This window comes from Phodopus roborovskii, unplaced genomic scaffold, assembly GCF_943737965.1.
Source record: "Phodopus roborovskii unplaced genomic scaffold, PHOROB, whole genome shotgun sequence".
Classification (NCBI taxonomy): domain Eukaryota; kingdom Metazoa; phylum Chordata; class Mammalia; order Rodentia; family Cricetidae; genus Phodopus; species Phodopus roborovskii.
Genome location: NW_026126443.1, coordinates 5,445,603 through 5,470,261, shown reverse-complemented (window position 1 = coordinate 5,470,261; position 24,659 = coordinate 5,445,603). Strand labels below are relative to the sequence as shown.

The window sequence follows — 24,659 nt, the reverse complement described above, 5'->3', positions numbered from 1 at the left end:
TTTGGATGCCAGACAGGTGGTGGCGCACACCTTCAGTCCTAGCACTCAGAAACAGACAAGTAGATCCGATCTGAGTTCCAGGCAAGAATGGTCTGCAGAATGAGTTCCAGGATAACCAGGGCTGCACAGAGAAACCCTGTTTTGAAAAACCAAAACAAACCAAAAGGCTCAGTTGGTAAATGTGAAAGCAGTAAAGTGTGGAGATGGGAAAACTGTGTTCAGCTGTTGAAAATGTTCCACGAGCCCTTGAACCTTTGGCCTTAGACCTCCAGGCTCCTGAGCAGTTCTGAATGTTTTTGGTTTTGGGATGAGACCCCAGGGAAGGTTTCCTTTTCAGCTAGTTTGGTCACACAGGTCCTGGAACCTCACCCGGGCCAGTTGCAGACTGTATTGCTCTTTTCAGCAATAATAAATGAGAGACACATTGAGGAAAATCAAGTGAAATGCTGTCCCATTTGAACTTAGGTTTATTGTTGTTTGTTTGTTTGTTTTAACACAGCTGGCAATGTTGAGGTGACTTAGGGCAGTGCAAACAACTTATGGTTTAGCAGGGCCTACTTGATAAGTCCCCAAGGAGGACCCAAGCAATGGGACGGAGAAGCCCTATGCAGGACCCAAGCAAGACTTGTTGGAAAGCAGCACTAGGCCACAGAAATAGCTGAATGATGAGACAGTGTGGAGATAGCAGGAAACCTCATACGAGGATTTTATGGTAAAACTTGGGTATCCGGAAGTGCCACCAGGGATACCAAGGCAAGTTTCATTTCTCCCGGTGCTCTGGGCACTGGAGAGAGCTCCACTATTCTCTGGAAAGGCCCTTGAAGGAAATGGTACACTCTCTGTGGACCAAGAGAGGAGAGGGATCCCCTTAATGACCCGGGCACTCTCAGCCCCACCCTGGATGAGAGCCTCATGCTGTGAAGTGGGTAGCTCTCATCATCATAATAACAGTGTGCACTGTACTCACTTTGTTCCAGGAACTGGATAAATGTTTTATATATATTGCTAGCACTGTTTTATGCAGGGTTTCAGAGTCTCCAGGGTCCCAGAGACAATGAATGTTCTCAGACTCCAACACCTTTTTGCTGCTGCATCAGAGCATCCTGCAGAGACATGTGCCACATATGGTGATGCTAATATGCCCCCGAGCCACGCCTCCCAAGATGTTCACGGAAAACCATCTTAGAACAAGAGGGGACATTATCCAGTCAAATTTGTCAGCAAATATGGGCTTGCAGGTAGCTTGTAGATAGGAGTTGAGGAATGCAAGTACTCTCTTGCCAAAGTCCCACTTATGCTTGCACTATGATTGCAGTTAAGTTTTTACATTTCACTGTATGACGAATCAGGCATGCTGATAGATTAAGCTCTTGACAGAGAGAAGGTTCATCTCCCTATGTGCTACATACTCTGACCAGGGAAAAAGCAAACACTTGCTTTATTTGCTAAATTCTTCCTTTGAAGTTTGCTCTGTGTTGTTTTTAGTGGAAATCAGTGGGAGGTGAGGGACATTCTAACATTTCGTTAGAATTTTCCCCTAATTTTACCACAGAGGAACAAGGATTTTGATAGGATACAGATCTGCTTGCAGACAAGCTTGGCTTTTAAGTATTTTTAAAACTACTGAGACCATCTATTCAGGTCTCAGTTTAGACCAATATTTAGTAACACTGGAATGCTGAGGGTGGTGAGTAGGACCATTGACTATCAGAGACATGACGGCAGTAGCTTTAGACTTTTAGGGTCTCTTATGGAATAGAATTGTCAAAAACATGAGGAATTGCTTCTCAAAGGTCCTTACAGATTGGCACAACATTCATATTTTTCTTACTTCTGCTTTTAGTTTTCATTTTTTATTTCATAGTTCTTGTTTTGCAAATTAAGCTATTAGCAAAGAATTTTCTCTTGGAAGTTGGATATGTGTTCTAGGTTGGAAAAATGTGTGCAGATGTTTGTAATCTTATTGTTATGAAGAAGGAATTATGTATGATGAATTTGGTACTTTGAACCCTTTTGCCTGCCTAGTTATAATTGTCGGGGTTGATAGCATCCATGGATTCTGTATTTTTAATTGGGTGGCTGTTAGCAGAGCGCCTTCTGAAATAGTGAAGCTCTCCTGTAATGACAGGTTGAATTCATTTTGAGGTTGATTTTTATCTTGACGACTTCTTGCCTGTTTTGTTTTCACATATTTCAGTGTTAAAATATTACCTGTAGGTAGCAACATCATTTCTGGCATAGCTTGGTGTCAGCTTGTGGTCCATCTGTAGGTCTCTGTAACTCAGGCCCGATCCATGGGGACTGTAGGTTTATGATATGATTGGAGGGCTCAGGATGGGGGGTGGCAATTAAGGGACCACTAACGAGGATGGCTTCAGGGGATAGTGAGCCAGTGACTGGAGGCCAGGAACGCTACATCAAGGCAGTCAGCTTAGCTTCAAGTGTGTATTAAACTGGTGGGTCATCCTTGGAGAAATTACAGGATGTCTTGCAATCCCTCCCACTTCACAGCAGCCTTGATTTAAGTCTGGTCTTAAATCATAGGTGCAGGGAGCCTGTGCAAGCCAGGTCTCCTGGCCTCCCATAACTTTGTTAGGATTCTCCCGGAACGTGGCTACTGATCCAGAGAGGTAGCTCTGAGAGGCTATTAGCGAGCAGGCCTTTACTAAAGCAGACAGATTCTGTTGGGCTTCCAGGGTTGGTTCGATACCCAATTTTACAGGACCTTGCACAACTCTCTGGGGATGAGGCCCGAGCCTCATTTGTGCTTTTTGATTTTGCATCAGTATCTCATGAATAGGCAATCAATGGCGCCTTTGCATATCTGCTACAGTTGAACCTACCTTCTGCTTCATAGTTTACTGCCTCACCATTTCTTGATATGGAACAACACAGATACACAGTTTTTATTTGTGCATTTTACCTCATCTAAGAAAAAGAAATCTACAGATATCTGTATTAAGACATACCTGCAGCTATGGTCAGAAGTTTCACCTAGCATCTCGTTTCTGTGAGGTGGTGGTAATCTGTCTTAAGAAAGCAGAACATATACCCATGCATAGAGTAGCACACTCGTTTATTTATTGCAAGTTTGGGACAATAACTCATATAACCATTGTTCTCTGAAAATGAAAATCAGTTGCTGGATGTGCATCCTGAGTTTATGAGCTATTTGGATGGGACTGCCAAGAGAAATGCATTCAGAAGAATAAACAGTCATAAGAGAAACAGCTTAGTGGGAAAGGGCATGAGACTGTTCTCGAAAAGGTGGTGTAAGAGCCATCTGAGTGCCAGGTTCAAGTGGAAGTTCAGGGGGTCCTCAGCACCTCAGCCTGTAAGGTTGCAGGAGATTATGATGGGGTGTCTCCTAAATCCCAAAGCACTCGGTCTGCAAGCAAGAGATCAAATGGAACACACACTTGGGAGCCCCCACCCCTTTCCTGTCGCAAAGGACTGACTTCGCAGTACCATGACATGACGCTTCTTGTGGTTTCTACTTGGGGACTTTTGCTATTAGGAAACAGGCTACTAGGGCATTGCCAGGCATGATTTGAGTCTCTCTCTCTCTCTCTCTCTCTCTCTCTCTCTCTCTCTCTCTCTCTCCTGCATTTCCATCAAGAGACTGAATGCTTCAGGGTAGAGGTGGTCTTGGGAAGGAGTTCTTATTTTTCTTTAGACAGTGCCAACTGAGGGGGATAAATTCTTCTACTCTGCCCTTTACTATGTGATTTCCTTCTGCTTTTTGGTAGTTCTCTTGTCTCATCTCACTTTGAAGTACACATGTCAAGTTAAAAAGGTCAAAATGTCCTGGTCAGAAAGAGGGTGGTAAGCAGGGTACAAAGTGATGAGGGTCATTGTTTTCCCTTCCCACCAAGTTTCCTATAGTTTGTCTGTCCTTCCTCCCTCCCTCCCTACCCCCCTCCCTCCCTCCCTCTCTCCCTTCTTTCCTTCTTGTGTGTTTCCTTTTGTTAGTGTCATAGAGTTTGTCTTTCCAGTCTGTTTTAGGGAAAAGTAGAAAAAAATTTGTTCGTTGATACTTAGGTGACCCTTGGTGGGCAGAGGAAGGTTGGTCCAGTAGAGACGCTTCATTAGTCGGGACCTGCCTCTCACATTCTCTGATAAAATAGAGGGCCCCTGAGGATAGGATCTGTACTATTCAGGGTCTGGAGCAGCACATGACATGTGATAGGCACTTACTAAATACTTGTTGTGGTTAGTGGGAGCCTGGCAGAGTTGTGGCTGAGGTTGTCTGGCAGAATCACTAAGTAATGATTAAATGTTTACTGACAGTACCCTCTTTCAGGGAATCCTACCATAATCAGGCTCCGTATTATGCAGTCCTTAGATCTAAGGCATAGTTGTACCCGTAGGTTATGTTAATTACTATACTAGAAATACTGTCTGCTGTTGGGTTTATTGATGTGTGATTCCCTTTAAATGTACTCCTTTTAAGTATACAGTTGGACCTTTCACAGATGTATACAATGGTGTAACTCCAACCACTTTCCCAATATTGAGTAGTTCGTGCTCCCTTGTGGTCTTATCACCTCACCACATACAATCTCTCACAAGCAGAGACCTGGGTTCAGTCTTGTTTCCCTTTTTCTAGAGTATCTTTTTTTTTTTTTTTTTTTTTTTTTTTTTTCTGAAGCAGAGTTTCTCAGTGTAGCCTGGCTGTCCTAGAACTAGCTCTGTAGATCAGGCTGGTCTTGAACTCTGAGGTCTGCCTGCCTTTGCCTCTCAGGTGCTGGGATTAAAGGTGTGTGTCATCATGTCTGGCCTTATAGAGTCTTATAAATCGAATCAGATAGTCTGTAGTTGTATTGTGTGTCTGCTTTATTTCTCAAAGAGTGCAGCTGCTAAGATTTGTCTCTGTAATGTGTGTGCCAGTGACTTATTCTTTTGTGTTGTTCAATAATACTCTATTTTCATTTATTTTCTTGTTAATAGACATTTGGTTGTTTCCAACCAGCTTTTCTGCATAAGGCTTCTATAAACATTTACATATGTCTTTGTGTACGAAAGTGGCACTTACATCTTATATTCCTGAAGTTGGTATATTGAGTTTGATTACTTCACACATTTGCTAATGCTTTTGAGTTTAGTGTGTGCATAGTGACATCTCATTGTGTTTTTAATTTGCATTTCCCTATAAGTAATGAAGTAAACATTTTCGCATATTTAGGAAGGTTGTGTTTTAGCAGACTTTTGTATTCTGTAGATTATAAAAACTTCAAAATGCCAGAGGCATTTGAAATGAAAAGTGCTAAACAAATTAGCACAAGGTTAGAGCCGTCACTTTGTCCAGATATATCTTGCACACATCAGGGTTGGGGTGTGGAAATTACCAGATTAATAAGTGGGACTAATGAAGAGAACCTGAGAGATTGCTCCAAAGACTTGAGCACAAAGCTTGGCAGGAAGACAGTTCTATGACCTCAATGGTCTTGGTTCTTAGCTAAACCTGACATTCATGCAAAGTAGACTTAGATTCACTTAAGTTTCCCAGGATGCTTGAGGAGTTACCAGGGGTGCTCAGCAGTCCTTTTTGACTTTCTTGACTATGCCATAAAAGCAACTGAACACAGGGCTCCCTCTCTGGGGACAGTTTACCTGAATCAGATAATCAAGTTTGAGAAATCAATTACTACAGTCCCAAGAATGCTACCACCCTTAAATTCTGAGACCCTGCTTCTCATGGCCATCTTTTTGACAATTAATTGAGGCCATATTCCCAGAGTGCTCCCAACAAACCAATTGTACCCTGGAGATAACAGAGATTAAGGACCAGGAATACCCCTGTCCTGACTCAGAAGGGGACAGACGCTGCAAGGGAAAGCATTGAAGGAAATCTTATCATTCAGGTGCGGGTTGAGAGAGGTGATCAGGAAGGATTCCTGAGCTAGTAGCAACTCAGTTGAGGTCTGGAATTGTGCATTAATTAGGCAGGTTCATGGTGCTGGAGAAAATATTCTGGACAGAGGAACGTGACAGTGAGGTCCTAGGCATAGGAGAGATTGCCTTTGTTTCTAGCCTGTGAGTCCTCCAGGGCATTGCCAAGCAGGTGAGGGGAAGCTGAGTAAACCTTGATGAGGACTCCATCCAGGGTGATGGGAAGCAGGGGATGGGTAGTCAAGGGCCATATTTAAACATTTGGTTTAGTCAAATACAGTTGGGTGCTCTGTGTCAAAGAGAGGGAAATGGGGTGAGCATGAAGCTAAGGAGGCCAGTTGGAGTTCCTACTATAGACATGCACAATCAAGACATGAGTGGTCTAATGAATGGCAAAGATTGCAATGTGGGATCCTTTCCAGTCAATGCCTGGAATTCGTGTAGGGGCAGGAGCGAGTGTTCTATGCTTTGAAACATTGAGAAATCCAGTGCACATGATTGCCTGATTGCCTTTATTTTTTATTTTTTTGTAATGTTTGTAATTTGTTCAATTCCTTGGAAAGTTGATTTGGAAATGTCCCATTGCTTTTGCTACCTGGGCAAAAGGGTTCAGGCATTACACCCCCCCCCCATCCACCCACTCTGAGTAAAGTTGCCCTCAGCATTGATCTCTGTATTCTGAGATCCAGGCGTGGGTAAGAATTGTGCAGGTGTTCAGGAGGTGGCTGAGCTGGACAGGAGGGATTGGGCTGGAATGTCACCTGTTTGCATATTGCACAGCCAGAGAAGAACTTTTCGTCTAGCCTCATGACATCCTTGCTGTGTCCCTGGGGAGCCTGGAGTCCAAAACTGGTTTCAGAGACTCAGAAACTCAGCTTCTAGGAAAATGTTCTCCAAGAAAGCTGTTTTTCTTTTCTGGTACCGAGGGAACTCTGTAGAGCTGTGTTCTCTTCTCTTTCTCTGGACATCTCTGCTCAGGGGTCAGGAAACAATTGAAGACATGGATTAGACCAATGCTAAGCTTGTCTTTCCTACTTTACCCTCCCTACCTTTCCAGAAACTAGAAATTACAGAATGTCCTCTGCACAGCCATTTCTCTGCCTGACTACCAGGAATACCAACAGTGGGGGGTGTCTTAGTTTGGGTTTTCATTGTAACGAAGAGACACCATGACAATGGAAACTCTTATAAAGAAAACATTTAATTGAAGGAGCTTGCTTACAGTTTCAGAAGTTCAGTTCCTTATCATCATGACAAGGAGCATAGTGGAGTACTAGCAGACATGGTGCTGGTTACAATTTATCTTTCAGGCAACAGGAAGTTGATTTAACACTGGGGGAACCCTGAGCATAGGAAACCTCAACGCCCACCCCCACCATGACACACTTCCTTATTAAGGCCATACCCATTCCAGCGAAGCCACACCTCCTCATAGTGCCACTCCCTGTGAGCTCATGGGGCCAATTCCTTTCAAACTACCACAGAGGGTGAGTCCTACAGATGGAAACCCGAATTTCTTTGGCAATTGTATTACACCTATTACTGCATTCTGAACTTAATTCTATCACCTCCTATAATACTCAGAATACCCTAGAAGGTAGATGCCAGCGTCCCCTTATTAGAGTGAGGAACTCGATGATAGGAGAACATAAGTCTTGGCTTGTGAACACAGTGGGCAGCTGGGGGCTAGTGCCTATCTGGGTCTTTCTGAGGGTTAGTTTTCCTTTTGTTACACTGTATTGGGTTCCAGCTTTTCCTCCATTTTACAGTGGGCTATGAAAACCGTTTTTCTACCCTACAAATCAGCTAATTGGATTCTTGGAGAGCAGCTTCAAGAGGAGAAATATTCAGTTAATTTATTTACTTTAGTATTCTAAGTGCTACTTAGAAATAATTTGCTCATTGGCCTGTCAGTGCTATGAGCTCAGTTGGCATCTTTTCAACAAGGAACTGCAAGCCAACTGGTACTGGCTAGGTCTTCTTCTTGGTATTGGCCTAAGTTGTCTTCTTTTTGCAGTGAGGAATTGTGAGTAGTCTGTGTCCTTTTTGGGTTTGCTGAGCAACCATAAAGTAGGCTTTAAGGTTTAACCATCTCAGAATTTCCAACCTATTGTATCACCAATGAGTGAATTAGAATTAACCACTATAGGGCACTCATTTTTCTGGACATGGTGATTTCCCCAACTACTTTTTTCCCTTACGTTTTTCCTAGAAATTTTAATCCGAGTCCTTGTGTATTAGGGAACAAAAGGGTATCAGGGGGAACTATTAGAATGCTATCAGAAACCTCCATTGCATTGATCAAGATTTGAGTGCAGTCTCTGGTGGAAATTGTATTTTTAACATGTAATGCCTGGTTTCTTCCCACCTGTTTACACTAGACAGGCACTAGAAGCCACAGTCATTTCTGTTGATGGTTTGTGGCTACCAGCTGTTGACAGGTCCCAGCTTTAATAACCTGTGTGCTCCTCTTCCTTCTGGCACGTGTCAATTTGCACCTATTCCGTAGTTCGCTTTAACCAAACTCTTTGGAATTTGCCAGCATTAAATGAACACAGCTGGGTAATGGGTAGCAAGGACACATAAATAGACAGCTGTACCGCCTGTTCATGAAAGCCCTTCAGCTTTTCATGGTGAAACAGCCCTCTAGGGAAGCCTTTGACTAGAAGTGACCATGTGGTCAGGTATAAGTAGAGCATGACCACAAGTGTGCTGCATATGTCCCCACCATGGGAGCCTGCTGCTTTCACAGATGCCATGCTTTGTTCAGGCCTTGGCAGGCTCTCTCCCCTGTGGGATACTGCTTTCTTTCCAAAGACACAATGCTAGGCAAGTCCCTATCACCTGGGAGCCAGGTGTTGGTGGCATTTCTTTGGTGCTTACTCACAATTGTCTAAGACAACCTTCCCCTTTCCACCTGGGGAAACTGCCTTCCTAATAATACCATTTATCACTTGGGGACCCAGCTCTGTGGCCAGATGAAGACTTTGTCTGTGGTGAATGTTAGGAAATAGCATCAGTCTCTCCAGGCTTGAGGGTCAACCTGTAAATGCTGCTGACATTTCCTGATAGGACACACGCCTTCCTAGGGAAGGGAGGCAGGCCTCTGGGACTCCAGGATGCCAATTTTGGCCGGCAATGGTTGCTCTCTCAAATCTGCTATTATGAACACATTTTTCATTCTTCAACGATCATATCGGTGGTGTTCATGTGATGAGGGCTGTTGCATTTAGCTTCCAGCCCATGGCCAGTAAGCCTCCCGGAAGCCCTGTCTGTCTGCTAGAGATTCTGGAGGTTAGCAGTCTAGTGAAACTCATGACCCTTGGACACGGAACCAGGGCATGATTTTGGGTGTTAGAGGTGTCTGGTGAGAGGGCTGGGGCCACAGCTCTCCTAGGTATAGGGTTTCAACGCTGTGACTGACATCTCTCTTCCCGCCGCTTTATCTTTCAGTTAATGACCAGCCACAGCATTGCCGCTGTGCACGCTGGCTGCTTCCTCCAGGACTCTGGAGCCACACACACGGGTCGCCGTGGGTTCCAGCAGAGGTAACATGGCTTATTGGCCTCAGTTAAGGTTGCTGCTGTGGAAGAACCTGACATTCCGAAGACGACAAACAGTAAGCATGGGTTTCTCGGTGGGGTTCTTGTTCGTTTTCTCCAAGGGGCTGGGCTGGGGCTTGGAGGAAGGAGGGAAGATGTGCTCCTGGTTTTTACATGGTGGTTATGGAATGGGTCTGGCACTTGTGGACGCAGGACTGTATGGCTGTGATGTGGTCCCATAGCTTTACATGGTAGGGAGGTGTTCAGTGAGGTAGAACCATTAGCTTGGGTTTCTCTTAGTTCCTGGGCTTGAGTTCTTGACCTTTATAACGATCCCCCAATCATCCCATCATCTCCATTCACTAAAGTTCTGGTAGCTACCTGGAGCCACCCACAAACACCCTGTGGGTCCCAGCGTTTCTGTGAAGTGAGGCATTGAAGCAGTCTCAGAGATGTGCCTGGCGATCAAAGCATTAGGCTGGACTGCCTCCCTCAGCTTTGCCAGCAGCCTGGAAAATTAGAGTAACTAAGACTTAGCATCTCTGTGGTGGTATCTAAGCCACTCACTTCCCATGTGGGCTAGTATTTCTCTGAGTACTCTGGCAAGCCCACCATTACTTCACAGGTGAAGGTTGTTTTTCCATGGAGGAATGTGGAGGCTGTAGGGCAAGGTGAGCTTGCCAAGGCTTAGGGTCAGCCTTCCTGTGGTGCCTTTATCTCCCACCATTCTCTCAGAGCCATCTCATCTAACCCTCTAGACTTTGCTACGTGTCTCTTTAGCTCACCTCTAAACCTGTTTCCTGTCTTGTACTTTTCTCTTGGATCCCAAGCTTGCATCCCCACTTGCCCTTCTTGATGATGTTCAACCTGTCTGTAGCCAAAATAGTCTTCTGAAACTCAAGGACCTATGGTGAACCTTGAAGAGAATTTTATTCAGTATTTCTCGAAGTAGACTATTCAGTGTTACTTGAAGTTCTTTCTCAAGAGAACAAATATATCAAGGTGTCTTTTTGTTTACTAATGTTTTTATTATAAAGTGACTTAGTTGCCTAGGTAAAAATAGATTTAAATTATGATGAGAGAACTGTAGTTCCCATATAGATTTACAAATCAAATGCAGATAAAATTGAAAAGAAAAAACAAAACAAAAACCAAACAAACAAACAAAAAAAACCCACCATTGCAATTCAAGTTATCACCTTAAGTGTAGTCAGAGAACTGACTTTGTTTATTTGAAATCCACATTATGAGTTGCCACATGAAATATGGTGCTGGATGATGCAATGCTGCTCATTTTTAATTTGGTCAGTCCATATTATTTTGTACTAATGATTTAATTCTTTATCAGTGTTATACTTATGCAGCATTCATGAATACTATTTGGCTTTCCTTTAGTTCAGTGCCATCAGTAGCCTGTTACAAACAAACCGTTGTATACACTAATACAAATATGAACTTTGATGGCTTGTACCATAACTTATGCTAAACTAAATAAACCCAGATTGATGCATCAGAATTTGTTCAGATTATCATTGAAATAGAAACACAGAAAATTTAAAATCTTTGAGGAGAACTCAAGTATAACACATGCACACACACACACACACACACACACACACACACACACAGAGAGAGAGAGAGAGAGAGAGAGAGAGAGAGAGAGAGAGAGAGAGAGCACTTCCAGTTTTAGAAAAGTTTTTGTTCTCCTTGTAATGTTACAAATGGGGAACTTGAATTCAAGGTCACTAGTGAGAGTATACTGACTAGAATCTATGTGTATTTTCTTATTGTTAATAATAGCAAAGTACAATGCCCATTACTATAAATAAAATCAAGGAAAATAAGTAGAAGGTGCTTCTATGAGCTAGGTATGAGTTATGCTGTTTATTTATTTTGTGATTGCTGCAGGTTGACTATGGGCCACGCTAGGCCAGAGCTCTACCACTGAACCGAACAGCCAACAGGGAGGATTATTTAGTTGTATTAGTCATTCTTAAACCCTACGAGGCAGTGTTTCTCCTTATGGAACAGATAACAAATGAGTAGTTTTCCAGAGGTCTGCACTGCTGGACTGCAGATAGTCTGACACAGCGTAGTATGTCAATGTTAGACCAATAGCTACTATGTTATACTGCGACTGTCTGTCTGTCTGTCTACCTATCTACTTGTGATATCAGGTTTCAAGTAGCCAGACTGACCTGGAACTCACCTTGTAACCAAGGCTGCCTTTGAACTCCTTCTGGCTCTGCCTTCCGGGATTACACGTGTACACCACTATACTCAGCCTTATGTCACTTTGTATTGGTATCATTAAAAAAAAAATTCTCTATCAAAAGATCTTGCCATTTCTGACTTCCCTCTTGCCTAACTGCCGCACCTTGCACTTGTTCCTAGGTCCTGATGCTCCCGAGTCTGTTACATTGGCTGGTATGCTTCGGCCCACATTCCTCTGTCTTTCCTCAGTATGTCAGTGTCCTACCTGGCTGGAAATTGTCGTTGCCTTGATGTGTCCATTAGTGAGTCACAGAAAGAGACATCACTTTAGCAGTGAAAAGTGGGTCTCGAGGGTGGCCTGTTCCAAACATCAGACTTTACAGATAGAGAAACTGAGGCTCAAAGAGTGGAAGAGATCCTCAAGATCCGTCAAGCAGAAGCTGATCTGGGGCCTGAGGCTGAGCCCTTCTTCCTCCAGTTCTCAATGGCTGTTCTTTCCCTTTACTTTGCAGCTACACAGCAGCACCTAGCTCAAGGGAGGAGGAGGCAGCAGGGAGTGGGTTTCTGTGCCCAGGCAAGAAGGAGCCCAGAGAACACTGTCCAGAAACACAAGATGTGGGATGGGGTCATCTACTCTGAGCTGGTCTTTGCAGGGCTTGCGCTTGTACCTTCTTGCTCAGTGCTATGTATACATTTAGAAGTATTAGGATTAGAAAGATAGGCAGACTTAGTCTAAGGCAGTTTAAGGAAGACTTCTTGCTGAAGTAGGAAGTATGGAACGGACACAATTCCTCCACAGATGCCCCTTGTATGATAACTACGATACAGCCTACTAGCTTGTCTGAGTCATCTCCCTTCCTGATTTGTAAGGTAAATCTATTTTCAGGAATCAGAAAGAAAAGCCGTTGATTTCAAGTCACCACAGTTACTTAATGAGCAGAACGGGTGCTAAGATCTGGCCTGTTTCTTGTACAATTCATGAAGCTGGGGACACAGGGCCAGTCCTGAAGGTAACACCAGAACCCATCTCCTGGTGTCCCTATAGGCTGGGCCTTTTAAAAAGCAGGCTTTGTTTTATTCTCAGCAATGGCTATATGTAGTTAAGGTCCAGTCCACCTGGTTATGATGTTTAGAGATGGGAACTGTATGGGCCTTTGTTACCACTTTCCTAACTCACAGAGTTAGAACCATCCTGCCCATTTGGGTCCAGGAGCGGTGTAGAAGCCCCCTGTTCCTTAGAACATGTATGCCCATGGCCCAAGCCTAGGACAGAGCCTGGCACTTATAACATGCATAATAAGAATTTGCCTGAGGAGTAGTAAATGTGTTTCCCCCTCTGTTATTTGAAAGTCTTGGAACATCTAGAAGGAATAGAAATATTATATGAAAGTGTGGTGCTGAGCAGTGAACCCCAAATGCAACCCCAACTAAAGGCAGCTTTGTCCTTGTGTCCTTGTTTGCAGATGACTATCATGGACCCCTTTCTGTCCTCTTATTGTGCAGACTCATGGGGTCCATCAACCAGAGTTAGTTTTCCAGTGTTCTGTTGGGCAAGGAATACATTGAATAGAATTGCAAAAGGGTACAAAGCTCAGTTTGTGTCCAAAGTGCCAGTGAGCTTGTGTGGGCAACAGTTATTCTATGCAAACAGGGACAGGAAAGGGGGGTGGAGTTTAGGGTATCAGGCGCTTCCTCTGGCTTTGGGTTTGATCCAGAGGCCAAGGTCTCCACAAAGCAGAGGTGACCAAAGGCTGCCTTTAAAAGAAATAACATATTCTAACTTTTAAGTAACTTAGAGTACTACTATTAGGGCTGTCTGAAACGAAAAGGAATAAACATTAAAAACAGAACTCCTCCTTTGTGTGAAGACTGTATGGTAACTTCACTTCCCTTTCCTGTTTCCAGTTCCAAGGACATTTTTTCCCTATCCTCAGTTTTGGCTAGCCCTGTGCCTCAATGGCTTCTCCAGGGTTTTCTGTTCTATAGATGACTAGAACAAGTCATTGTTCATTGTTTCACTTAGATAAATGTTTGCTGAGCATCCATTACTTGTGAGATATCACGATAGATATGTAGTGATAAACTAGACAGGCTCTATATCTGCTCTCATGGAGTTTATTAAGGGAAGAGGATATGAAATGTAGCAGCACACAACTAAAAGTATCATTACCTCTGTAAGTGTTAGGGGTAAAGCAATGAACTGTTGTATTCAGGTGTGAGTAGGCTCTTCATTTAGAATGGCTTGGCTTTCAAGCCTAGAGCCCCAGGACAGGAACAATGGTGTTAGCATACAGAGATCTGGCGCTCAAACCTCAAAGGTGCTTTATCAGGGGCCTGGAGACTGGGCAGGAATGTGCTTCCAGCTTATGGAACAGAAGGGCTTGATAAAGAAGGAACTGGCTGGAGATTAGTTGGGGATAGACTGGGTCTGATCATACTGTTAAGGAAAAACAGTTGAGTTTAATTTTATACCTGAAAGGAGCCCCTCATGTGGGCTTGGCATGGCTAATGAGACTTATCTTCTGGGTGTTGATTCTGAGGTACCCTGAGTGGTGGAAGCATCAGGAGGCATTTGCCATTCTGTACACAGACACCAACTGATGCTCCATGTTCTTTTGCTTGGTGTTGCCTGGTGTATATGTTCTCATATTTGTAAATAATCTTTATAGTGGTAATTTCTGACATGTAGGCTGCACTTGATAGCTTTGAGAGTACTTTTCTATTTATTATGTCTCCATTTTCACAGTAATTCTGTGAAATCTGTTTCAGAGATAAAGAAAGTATCACTGGGAAGTCAGAGGGGCATCGGACGTTCTGGTTGCCAATCTATCATGGATGATGTCATTGACATCCCAGAGAGCTGTATGTTAAGCTGACAGTGCGGGTCTGTAAAATCAGACCCCACTGACAACACTTAGCTCGCTCTTAGTGTCTGCAGTTTCAAAGGATTTCCTTGAGGATTTTATACATAGAGCCTTTTCTTACTATTGTGTTATTTTCTTAGGCCAGTATCTCAGGAGTAGGATCACTGGGCCTTAAAGTGTAGCCAGATGTCCTTCCAAAGAATGGGACCTGTTTTTAACAGTCATTATGAGGGTTCTGAGTGTTTTGCATCAGGCTTTGAGTTCCAGGAGATAAACTTGGTTTGTATAAATTGTCCTTTTTTTTTCTGGCTTTGTACTGATTTAAGATTTTACTTCAGTTTTTCCACACACAATGGAAGTTTGTGGTATTAAGGACAGGTCTGAAGTTAACTCCATATTTTCATATCACAATATGCCTACACACTTTGTTAGAAAGTTAATTTCTTTCCTACATTTTTAGGGACACTTACAAAACCTTATCCATGTAGGGGAATATTCTGGAGACTTTCATTTGGTTATTTGACAAGTGTTTGTCATTGTATAACTTTTCTCACTGCTGAGTAATTCCTCAAATTCCTGACAAGAGTCACCTTGGGGAAAAGAGGGTTTATTTTGGCTCACAGTTCGAGGAAACAGCCCATCATAGCAGGGACGGTATCATACTGAGAGTGTGAGACGGCTGGTCACATTACCACATTACATCTGCCCCAAGGAGCTGCAGGAATATCTTCCTTTTTCCTTTTTTACTCATTATGGAGCCCCAGTCATGGGGTCGTGGTGCCCACATTTAGAGTGGGTATCTTCCTTTCTCAATTTTAGAAATATCCTCTCAGGCACACTCAAAAGTGTGCCTCATTAATTTCCTCCATGTTTCAGATCCAGTCAGGGTAGTAACCGTAGAGTGAATTACCAGGTATTAACAAAGTGCTCTTTTTTAGATGCAGCTTTTGAAAAATATTCTTAGGTGTTTTCATTTCTTTTTTTCATTCTATCTTACTGCACTATGAAGTTCCCCCAAAGTGCCCTAATAATTAAATAAAATTGTGTTACATTTATAAAGTAGCCTGGTTAACTTGAATACTACTAAGTGTTCTGATTGGGAAGCACAGCTCACCTGTTATTAATATGACTCCTCTAAAGATATATGGTTTTCTTCAGTGGAAGAATTAAATATTTAGCATTAAATTAGTTTTTTAAATTATTTTTTAAAAAAATATTTTAAAGGTTTATTTATTTAATACTTATGAGGGTTTTGCCTTCATTGTATGTATGTGCCCCATGGAATTCAGAAGAGGGTGCTGAATTATCTGGAAATGGAATTAGAGATGGTTGTGGGCCACATGTGGGTTCTGGGAACTGAATTCAGACCCTCTTCTGGAAGAACATCGCATGCTCTTAACTGCTGAGCCATCTCTCCTGCCCCTGCCTCCTAGAGTGCTGGGATTAAAGGAATGTGACATCATACCAGCCATTATCTACGTTTTAATCCTTTTTTTTAAAAAATGTTTTTACTGTCAATAATTTTTTTATTCATTCTACATTGTATTAATTTAGCTGATTATTACAAATACATACAACACTGTTGTGAGAAAGTCTTTCCTTTGGTTCTTCGATTAGTGACCATGATGGTGTGTTGCTCTTTGATTCCTTGCCTATACCCCCTTGTAATCTTGGGCATCTTTAGGTCAATGATAAGAAACAGTCACTTCTTTTTTTGACTTTGTTTTTTTTTGTTTTGTTTTGTTTTTTTTTTTTTTTGATTACTGTTATTCAAAATTGGGCCAAATTTTATTCGATTGATTGTGTGTGTGTGTGTGTTTTCATTAAACACAGTCTTTAAACCACCCTAACCTTGATTAATAATGATACACCTGCAATGTAATAGCACCACTGCTGGGTCCTTTGGCTAGGGAGTGCAATGCACTCATGCAGTGACTGTGCTGTGGTATATTAGCTTCTGCAACCAAGAACAAAAGTTAGACATGAATAACTAAGTGGACAGTGAACATCTGTGGTGTGTAGAGTTTGGCACAGCCCTAAATGAAAATGCAAAAACGGTTTGGGGCTTCTGGAATCTCATCAAGATGATGGCAGCAGTGCTGGACTAGGTTATATGCTCTGTCTTTACAGGAAGCAATACTTGTTCCTTACAACTGCACGGGGCAAATCCCTTCTTGGGACATTTGGTTGGCACAATCCTGGGTGTGCCTGTGCTGCTGGGATCTAGAGGTAGAAGGCAGGAGTGCTGCTAACACTGTTGTGGGATTTTCTTTTACTCTAGCCCCACGACGGAAAGCCAAAATATTTGTTGTTTTTTATCAGCAACCAAAAAGATTAAAAGTCAACACAATACTATACAGGATCCAGACTCCCTGTGTATTTCCCTTATTTATGTGGCTTTTTTCTTTTGTGTTCCTTTTGCTGTCTCTTTAAAGACTATCTTATTTTAAAAAGCTATTTATTTCTTTCTATAACCGCCAATACCCATTTTCTTTCTTTCTTAAGCCTATGCACATTGTAAAACACACTAGAGCATGTTTAGAAGCTTTTTCCACCTAGATCTCTGCTACTGCATATCTTTTAGTGTTTTTTGACTGCACTAGCAAACTTTGGAAGGTTAAGTTATACCTTAGTCTTTCGGGCAGCTCTACAGGCTGACTCTGTCCACTCTTGGGTTGGGTCGTGAAGGCCAAGCCCAAAGCTTGTAGCGGGTATGTGATCAAGAACTGCGTTCAACCCCCCTCCCCCAGAGCTCTGGAATGCTGATGCTTGCCTGAAGCAGACTTTTTTTTCTTCCTTTTGTTCCTACTTAACATACTGGCTGCTGATGGGCTCACCAACTAAAAGAGCAGTTTACTTTTTTTTTCCCCCCAGCTTTCTCAGGCCTTACATGGAAATTTGCCCCCACATTGGTATGTCAAAATGTTGTGGGGTTTTCTTTACTCTAGCCCCACATTGGGTGCCAAAATGTTGTTTTGGGTTTCTTACTCTTTTGGCTTTTTGTGGGGGCTCACCACCCAGCTTCCACGTGGGGTCTTATTCTTTGTTAGAAATGCCGAGTCTTAGCTTGGCTAGTTTCTTGTCAGCCTTTCTTAAATTACCCCATCTATCTTTTGCCTCTGGGCTTGTTTCTTTTCTTCTGTAAATCTTACTTTCACTCTTACTCCATGGCTGGCTGGGTGGTTGGGTGGCTGGGTGGCTGGGTGGCTGGGTGGCTGGGTGGCTGGGTGGCTGGGTCCTGCTGTCCTCCTCACCTTGTTCTCTCTTGCACCTCCTCTCTCAGATTTCTCCTCCAGTTGATTCTCTCTGCCTGCCAGACCCACAATACTTGCTCCAGCCTCACTATTGGCCATTCAGCTACTAGACAGGCAAAGAATCAAGAATCACGGCTTCATAGAGTTAAACAAATGCGGCATAAACAAAAGCAACACATTTTTACATCATTAAAGAAATGTTGCAGAGCATAAACAAATGTAACACACCTTAAAATAATATTGCACAACAAAACACAGCAGAGTTTGTAGGAAAACATCCCATAACAAGTATCTGCCCCCAAAGTTGTGAAGTCCCGTAGAGGTGCCTGTTCCTCACCCCCAGGTTAGAGATAGGGCTTAGGAGAAGGGGAGGTCAGAGTGTGCAGTGGAATTTCCTAGGGGAGCTGTGGCTGTGGAGAACCACTTCTTGTAAACGACACTCCCCACCATTGTTACTCTATGGAGGGAAGATACAGAGTTGGTGTACCAGAGAGCTTTTGAAGAGTTTTCTGTACATCATCTCTTTTCCTAAGCTGTTTACTCGTACCTTATGCTTAGGACAAATGGCATGGTTAGAGATGGAGGAGAAAGCTGACTTTGATGATTCCTATTCCTGAAGAAGTCAAGTTCAGTTTCTAGAGGGAGAGTATTTGGAAAAGAAATACATCAGCAGTTCTGAGCTTGGGCGAGGGTTTGATGTTTAGAGACAGAAATACTTTTGGGGGTACAGGTAAAGAAACATAATTAAATGTCATGACTTATATGATTTTGGTGATGTGAATGTTGTGAATAGTGTATTCATTCATTCATTCATTCATTCATTCATATTAGTGTCTCAGCTCAGTAGATGCTTTGAAAGATCAGGAGTCTACAAGTTCTATACGGTGAGGGTAAGGGGCTGCAGAAAATGCGTGTGTATGGCGGCTAAGCGAAGGGGTCCTTAAGTTAGATTGGCTTTGAATTTAAGCTTTTTCATATACCAGTATTCTTGGGCAGTTTATCAGTCAACCCCAGTTTCTTCACATCTAAAGTGAGTATTATAGTAATAGTGCTAACAGTTGTCTGACATGAAATATATATGAAATGTCTATATGAAATATCTAAAATTAAGATGAGTGTTGGCTATCATAATTGTCACGGTCTGGTTCCTTCATACCCTGATCTGTTTGCACGCGTTGGCTTCACCTCCTGAAAATGATACATGAGATTTTCTTTGTGTGCTTTGTGTCAGAACGGAGGGTACGAGCCATTCACTCTTTCAGTTGGCCAACATAACCTGAGCACCTGCTGCTTTGTAGGACCTAGGCATGGGGCTGCAGAGGTGTCCTGAATCACAAGGTTTGCTTCATTGGATCAGTTCAGTGCCCTGGAGGGCTGGCCTGTGCTAGTCTCTGCCTGATGCTGGGTATGTGTCTCCAGCGCAGGTCTGTGAGAGGCAGCCTGGGTAGGTACTCCATAGATTCAGGCAGAAAGAGTTGGGTTTCAGCAGCTCATAATTTGTCTGAACCTCTGTTCTTCAGTTATAAAATACTATCATTGCAGCCTACATGACAGGGCCACTGTGAACTAACTACTGGGAACGAGAGGCATGAAAATCCATAAGTGTACTGTAGAGGTTCAGTATTAGCTGTAACTGTTATCTGTCTCCAGGGCAAGGGTTCATCTTGTGTCTGTGGGACATGCAGACAGTTTTAGTTCATGCTGCGTAGGGAGGTTGTGTTGTTTCCTGCTGGAGATGCCTGCCAGGTCAAATAGACTTTCATGTGACCTCTGGATTCAGGTACACCTGGCCATTGATCTCAGTTCTACTGTCTGCCTTGATTCACTGTTTCTTAATCAGTAGGCTTTTCGGTGTAAAATAGGGACAGTGATGGTTCCAACCTCACAGTGATATTCTGAGGATTAAAGGAAGCAAAGGGTATAAAATGAGCCTGTACATGTTGGGCTTTCCATAAATGGCACCTGCTATTTATCCTGTGAGTTGAAATAGTGACTCCAGAACCTGAGATAAATGACTGCTTGTCTGTGTTCTGTTTAATTTTTCAGGGTTCATTATTCTTCCTTAATTCATTTACAGTCATGCCATTTTTAAAAGCTTTATTTCTGAGTTTGCTAACTAATTTATGTGGATGGTTTTGTAAAGCTTGCAGGCTTAGAATACATTGGGTTCTGTTTTCTTGGTTATTTGTGTTTCATAAACACTGCTATAATGAACAAGTAATATATTGTCCACTAATTACATTAATGTAATCATTACCCCTTTGCTGTACAATTAAGTTGTTTATTTTGCAGTCAGCTTTTCAGTGAATGAATATGTTTATGTATATAGCCTTTTGAGTTTTTTTTTTAACTTTGTTCATCAGATGAATTCCCAGGAATATTAGTTGGTCAAAGAGGATAAACATGTCTTTTGGATTCATATTGCCAAACTGCTTTTTCCCAGAGGGACCAACTCGTCTTTGTTTCCATCCTTTCTGATTTTATAAACTTCAGTTCACTCTCTTACCCAACAAATGCTTACCATGTTTAGCCCTTACCATGTTTCAGACTTACTGAGAAGAGAGTAACAGAGGGGAGAAGCTTGTATCTAAATACATTACTGCTGTGCCAAGTGTTGATAAAGGCACGGAGTACTGGGAACTCAGAGGAAGAGCTCCAGCCTCAGTGGTAGAGAAGTTGTTTTCAGTGACCAGGGAATCCAGGCTGGGTTCTCTGATTGAAAGCCATGCCTCCACTGACCCCAACTTACTGAGGTGTCGTTGGCAAATGAAAGTTGTACAGTGTGATGATTTGCTATCCAAAAGAGAAAGGATTGAATATAATTTGCAAACGTAGAGGTTTTGTTGCTTCTGTGGGATTATTTATAGACACCTTTGGTAAGATTAGTCTTTCTTAGGAACCCATTTCCAGCATGGTTCTTCCAGAGAACTATGGCTCTTACCCTTCTCTGTCCTGATGTATTGTTTGTGTAAACTGTTTTTATAGTGTGTTGGAGTAGGGGTTTGTCATGGAATGTTACAAGAACACAGGGAAGCATAAAAATGGAGTGGTTTTGTCCTGAAACATTCACAGCTACCATCTTGTTTCAATTCCTTCCTGAAGATTAAAAAAAAACGAGCCTGATATGAAGAAGCCATACCAAAGTTCTTAGAAAAATTAAAAGCTACTTATTTAAACTAGGAAAACCAAATAAGGTGAAAACAACAAAATGCCCCCAGTGCCCGGCAGTGCCAGTCATCCTGAGGTTTACTTACGATCTCTTTGTAGTAGTAGGAATATCAAGGGGTCATGACAAACCATAGTTTCAGTGATTGTATCCTACAATGAAAAGTGAGTTCTCCCAGTGAGATGTGAAGTAGACAGTGTTGAAGCCAGTGATGGGAACAGGTTGGTTATCTCCAGGACTTGGGGAGATGTGACTGAGGAACTCTGCAGGCTTCTGGGGGCTGCAGGAGAAAGGCTTCCTAGCTCAGAATGAAGGTGTAATGGCTGAGACATGACTGGATAGAAGGGAGCCTGGAGAAGCAGGCAGGAAGACTGGATAGAAGGGAGCCTGGAGAAGCAGGCAGGAAGACTGGATAGAAGGGAGCCTGGAGAAGCAGGCAGGAATTGGTTTTTCTGACTTAAAGAAGACATAGGTACGAAACCGGACGTTACAGGCTGGGGTGGTCATACACAGTTCAACATAATTAAAGCTCAGAGAGTGAGGGAGAGGTGCAAGAAGTCAGTCAATTGCTTGAGTTTCTGTGTGGATTTCTCAGAACCCAATAACTTTTGGATACCATGTTACCCTATTTAAAGTTCACCCCATTGTGTCTTATTTTCTGTTTAGTGTCAGCTGTTACTGGAAGTGGCCTGGCCTCTCTTCATCTTCCTGATCCTGATCTCTGTCCGCCTGAGCTACCCGCCTTATGAACAACATGAGTGTGAGTATCCATGGATTGTACCCGAGACTCAGTGATGGCCAGTAAAAAGTAGGAGTGAATGTGCCTCAGCAGAACTTTTCCCAAAGATGCTGTCTTCAGGAAAAAAAAAAACACCACAAATGGCTTGGGACAGAAAAGTAGGACTTTTTTTTTTTTTTTCTTTTTTTTGATAGGGCATGAACTCTGGAGATATTTGTAGTCCCAGTAAATGATGATGACCATAAGGATACTGTAACCAACATCTGTTCCACACATTTTTAAACCATGATAACAAAATAACCTAGTAATGAACGATGATTAAAAATCACCCATAAGGCAGTGTTTCAAATGCTAGTATCTGGTCCCTCGTGGTCCTTTTGTTTGCACTGGTTTTTAATCACATAGTTGGAAGTTATGGAACACATACTTGCTGAAGATGTAATTCTTTTAAGTATGCATATGTGTCTGTGTGTGGGTGTGTGTCCATGAATGCAGGTGCCAGAGGAAGCTGGAGGTGTCAGAGCCCCTAGAGCTGGAGTTACAGGCAGTTGTGAGTTCTGGGAGTCCCACTTAGGTCCTCTGCAAGAGCCACCTCTCCAGCTCCCAGAGTATACACTGCCTTTGTGTATGACATCTCAGTTTGACTAATGTGATCATATTTCATTGGTTCTGGACAATCTTGTGTAATAGACTTTATTATCATTTACTTTAATTTCTTGGCAACTAAATTGGGAGTTACACATCTTGTAATGTCTTGTTCCAAGTTACATATGTAGTAAGGGTGGGATAGAATTCAGGTCGTCAGCTCTCACTCATGACTTTTGAGGACAGCCTCGACTGTGAGCATTGAAATGTGATCATGACATGATTATATGGGCGTTGCTCCTGGCTTCGGCATTCTCTAGCTGTGTCACTGTGACACTGTATAAAAGAGAATGGTGACACTGAACTACCCTTGCACTGCTATCACCAGAGTTACCATTTACAGTCTCTCTGTGCTTGCTGGAAGGGTGGATGGATGGAGTAGCGCTCCAGAAAGTTATAAATCTGAGGAATTGGCATCTGTGTAGGAGTTTTGACTGGGTCAAAGGCTTTATGTCCCACACAACTTTCTTGTCACTCATAAGCTCCAACAGACCCTGGGCTTACAAGACCCTGCTCTTCCATGATAGCATTCAGGTCACAGCAGCCCTTTGATTGGGTTTTTTGGTCTCCTTCCCATCTCTTACATAGCATGTAATGGCAGACACTTTCATACTAGTTTGCTAATAGACATTCTGTATATTCAGATTATACCCACGTGCCTCCAGTACATTCCTCTGGACATGACTTTCTGATTTCATTAGTTTGAGTAGCAGATTAGAAAGCTAAGGTGGAGCTTGCAGACATTTCTCCACTCTGGAACAAAGTGCTAGTGTGAAATTCTCCCTTGTAAATCTTTGTGGTTCAGGTCAGAGCCATCAATGTCCTAAATAATGTCTCCTCTGGCTCCTTGGTTTCCTTTGTGTTATTTGACTGACATCCTGGACACCCAATGTCTAATCCTCATCCTGGTTTTATATGCGTATAAGGTGGGGTGCAGTAGATGAGGAGAGTCTTTGCTGGAGGACAGGCCGAAATGTATTGTCCATCTCTGCCTTTGACCTACACTACCCTGTCCCTAGGGCCAGTATCTGAAAGTTGAAAGAGGCAAATCCTGTCTGTGGTTCTTGGAGTATTTGGTTGGGTTACATAAATCTGCACTGACTGAGGAGCAGCAGCTCATTAGGCAAGGGACCTTGTTTGGTTTTCCTTGAACTATTAGCAGGGAGATAAAGAGATTACCTGAGTAAATGTTCAACAGACCAGAGTCCCCACAGAGACTGGCCGTAGGGATCAGCTCTGGTCACATCCTTCCATGTTGCCTCTTTAAAGATTGTAAAGTTCCCAGTACTGATGTGTAAAGTGAGGCACATCTTGACCTTTGGTCTACTTCTGGGGTGTTCCTATTAGCATATTTATGTGAAAACAGACCGGTGATGGTGGGCACGGTGAGGCTGAAAGAGTGTTCTGTGTGGACTATAGCAAAGGAAGTACTGTTGTAGGTGAACTACAATTCCTCAGAAGTGCTAATGGACCATTCATGACTTCTACTTTTTGCTGGGCACTCTGTAAAAGTGCTCTGCCTTCTAAGCCAGTCTGGGCTACAGAGTGAAACTTTGTCTCTTAAAAACAAAAATGAAACCACAAGATGCTTTTAAGAGCGCATATAACACCACGTGCGTGTTGATCAGTATTTTACATGTGAGAAATCGAGGCTTTGGAGATTGGCTGGACTGTGCCTCGCACATGGCAGGGACTGGGTGTAAATCTCAATTGCCTTGACTCCAAAGTCTATGACAATACAAACTAGTCACCACCTGGAGGGAACCATGGTTCTTAATGCTTGCTAAGTCTTCAGATAACACTGAGAATATGGTGAGAGCTGGAGGCAACAACACCTTTTTGTCCCGACATGAACAGGCCTTTGAATTAAGAATGTCTGACAGAGAGCACATTTATCTTGATTCACATATGCTACACTTGTAGATCCTTGCCACAAACCTACCCATGCCTTTGCAGGCTCTGACCTCACCCAGGCATGCCTAGTCATGGTTTGTAAGAAACTACTCAATGTAGGAAAAGGAAGATGACAGTGACCTGGAGATGGAACCTCATTTTATTGATGAGTGACGAAACGATATGAAAACAGATACAGTTTCCCAGACCACTTTGATCCCAAGTGACCATGCTTTTGAGCTGCAGGTGCTCTGGGTGAATTTATGGGCTGTCCGAGGAGGTAAAACTGACAGAGGTTTGCCAAATGGAGGCGAGTGTAAGGGAGACCCGGAAGAGTGAGGCGATGGTGAGGGCTGCAGCTTGGATGGAAGAGGCTTGGACTGGCATCATGCTGATGAAGTTTCTACCCGCCCCAGCCATGTGTGACTCTTAATTCTTCATCAGCTGCAA

General features: G+C 42.9%; 1 protein-coding gene across 1 annotated transcript in view; it reads left to right on the top strand.

The window, feature by feature from the left end:
* Abca1 (ATP binding cassette subfamily A member 1) overlaps window positions 1-24,659 on the top strand; it is a 119,287-nt gene that overhangs the window by 7,140 nt on the left and 87,488 nt on the right. The window contains exons 2-3 of the mRNA XM_051187818.1: window positions 9,346-9,511; window positions 21,599-21,692. Coding sequence (XP_051043775.1) covers window positions 9,446-9,511; window positions 21,599-21,692 — 160 coding nt within the window. The 5' untranslated portion in view covers window positions 9,346-9,445. The remainder of the gene's footprint in view (window positions 1-9,345; window positions 9,512-21,598; window positions 21,693-24,659) is intronic.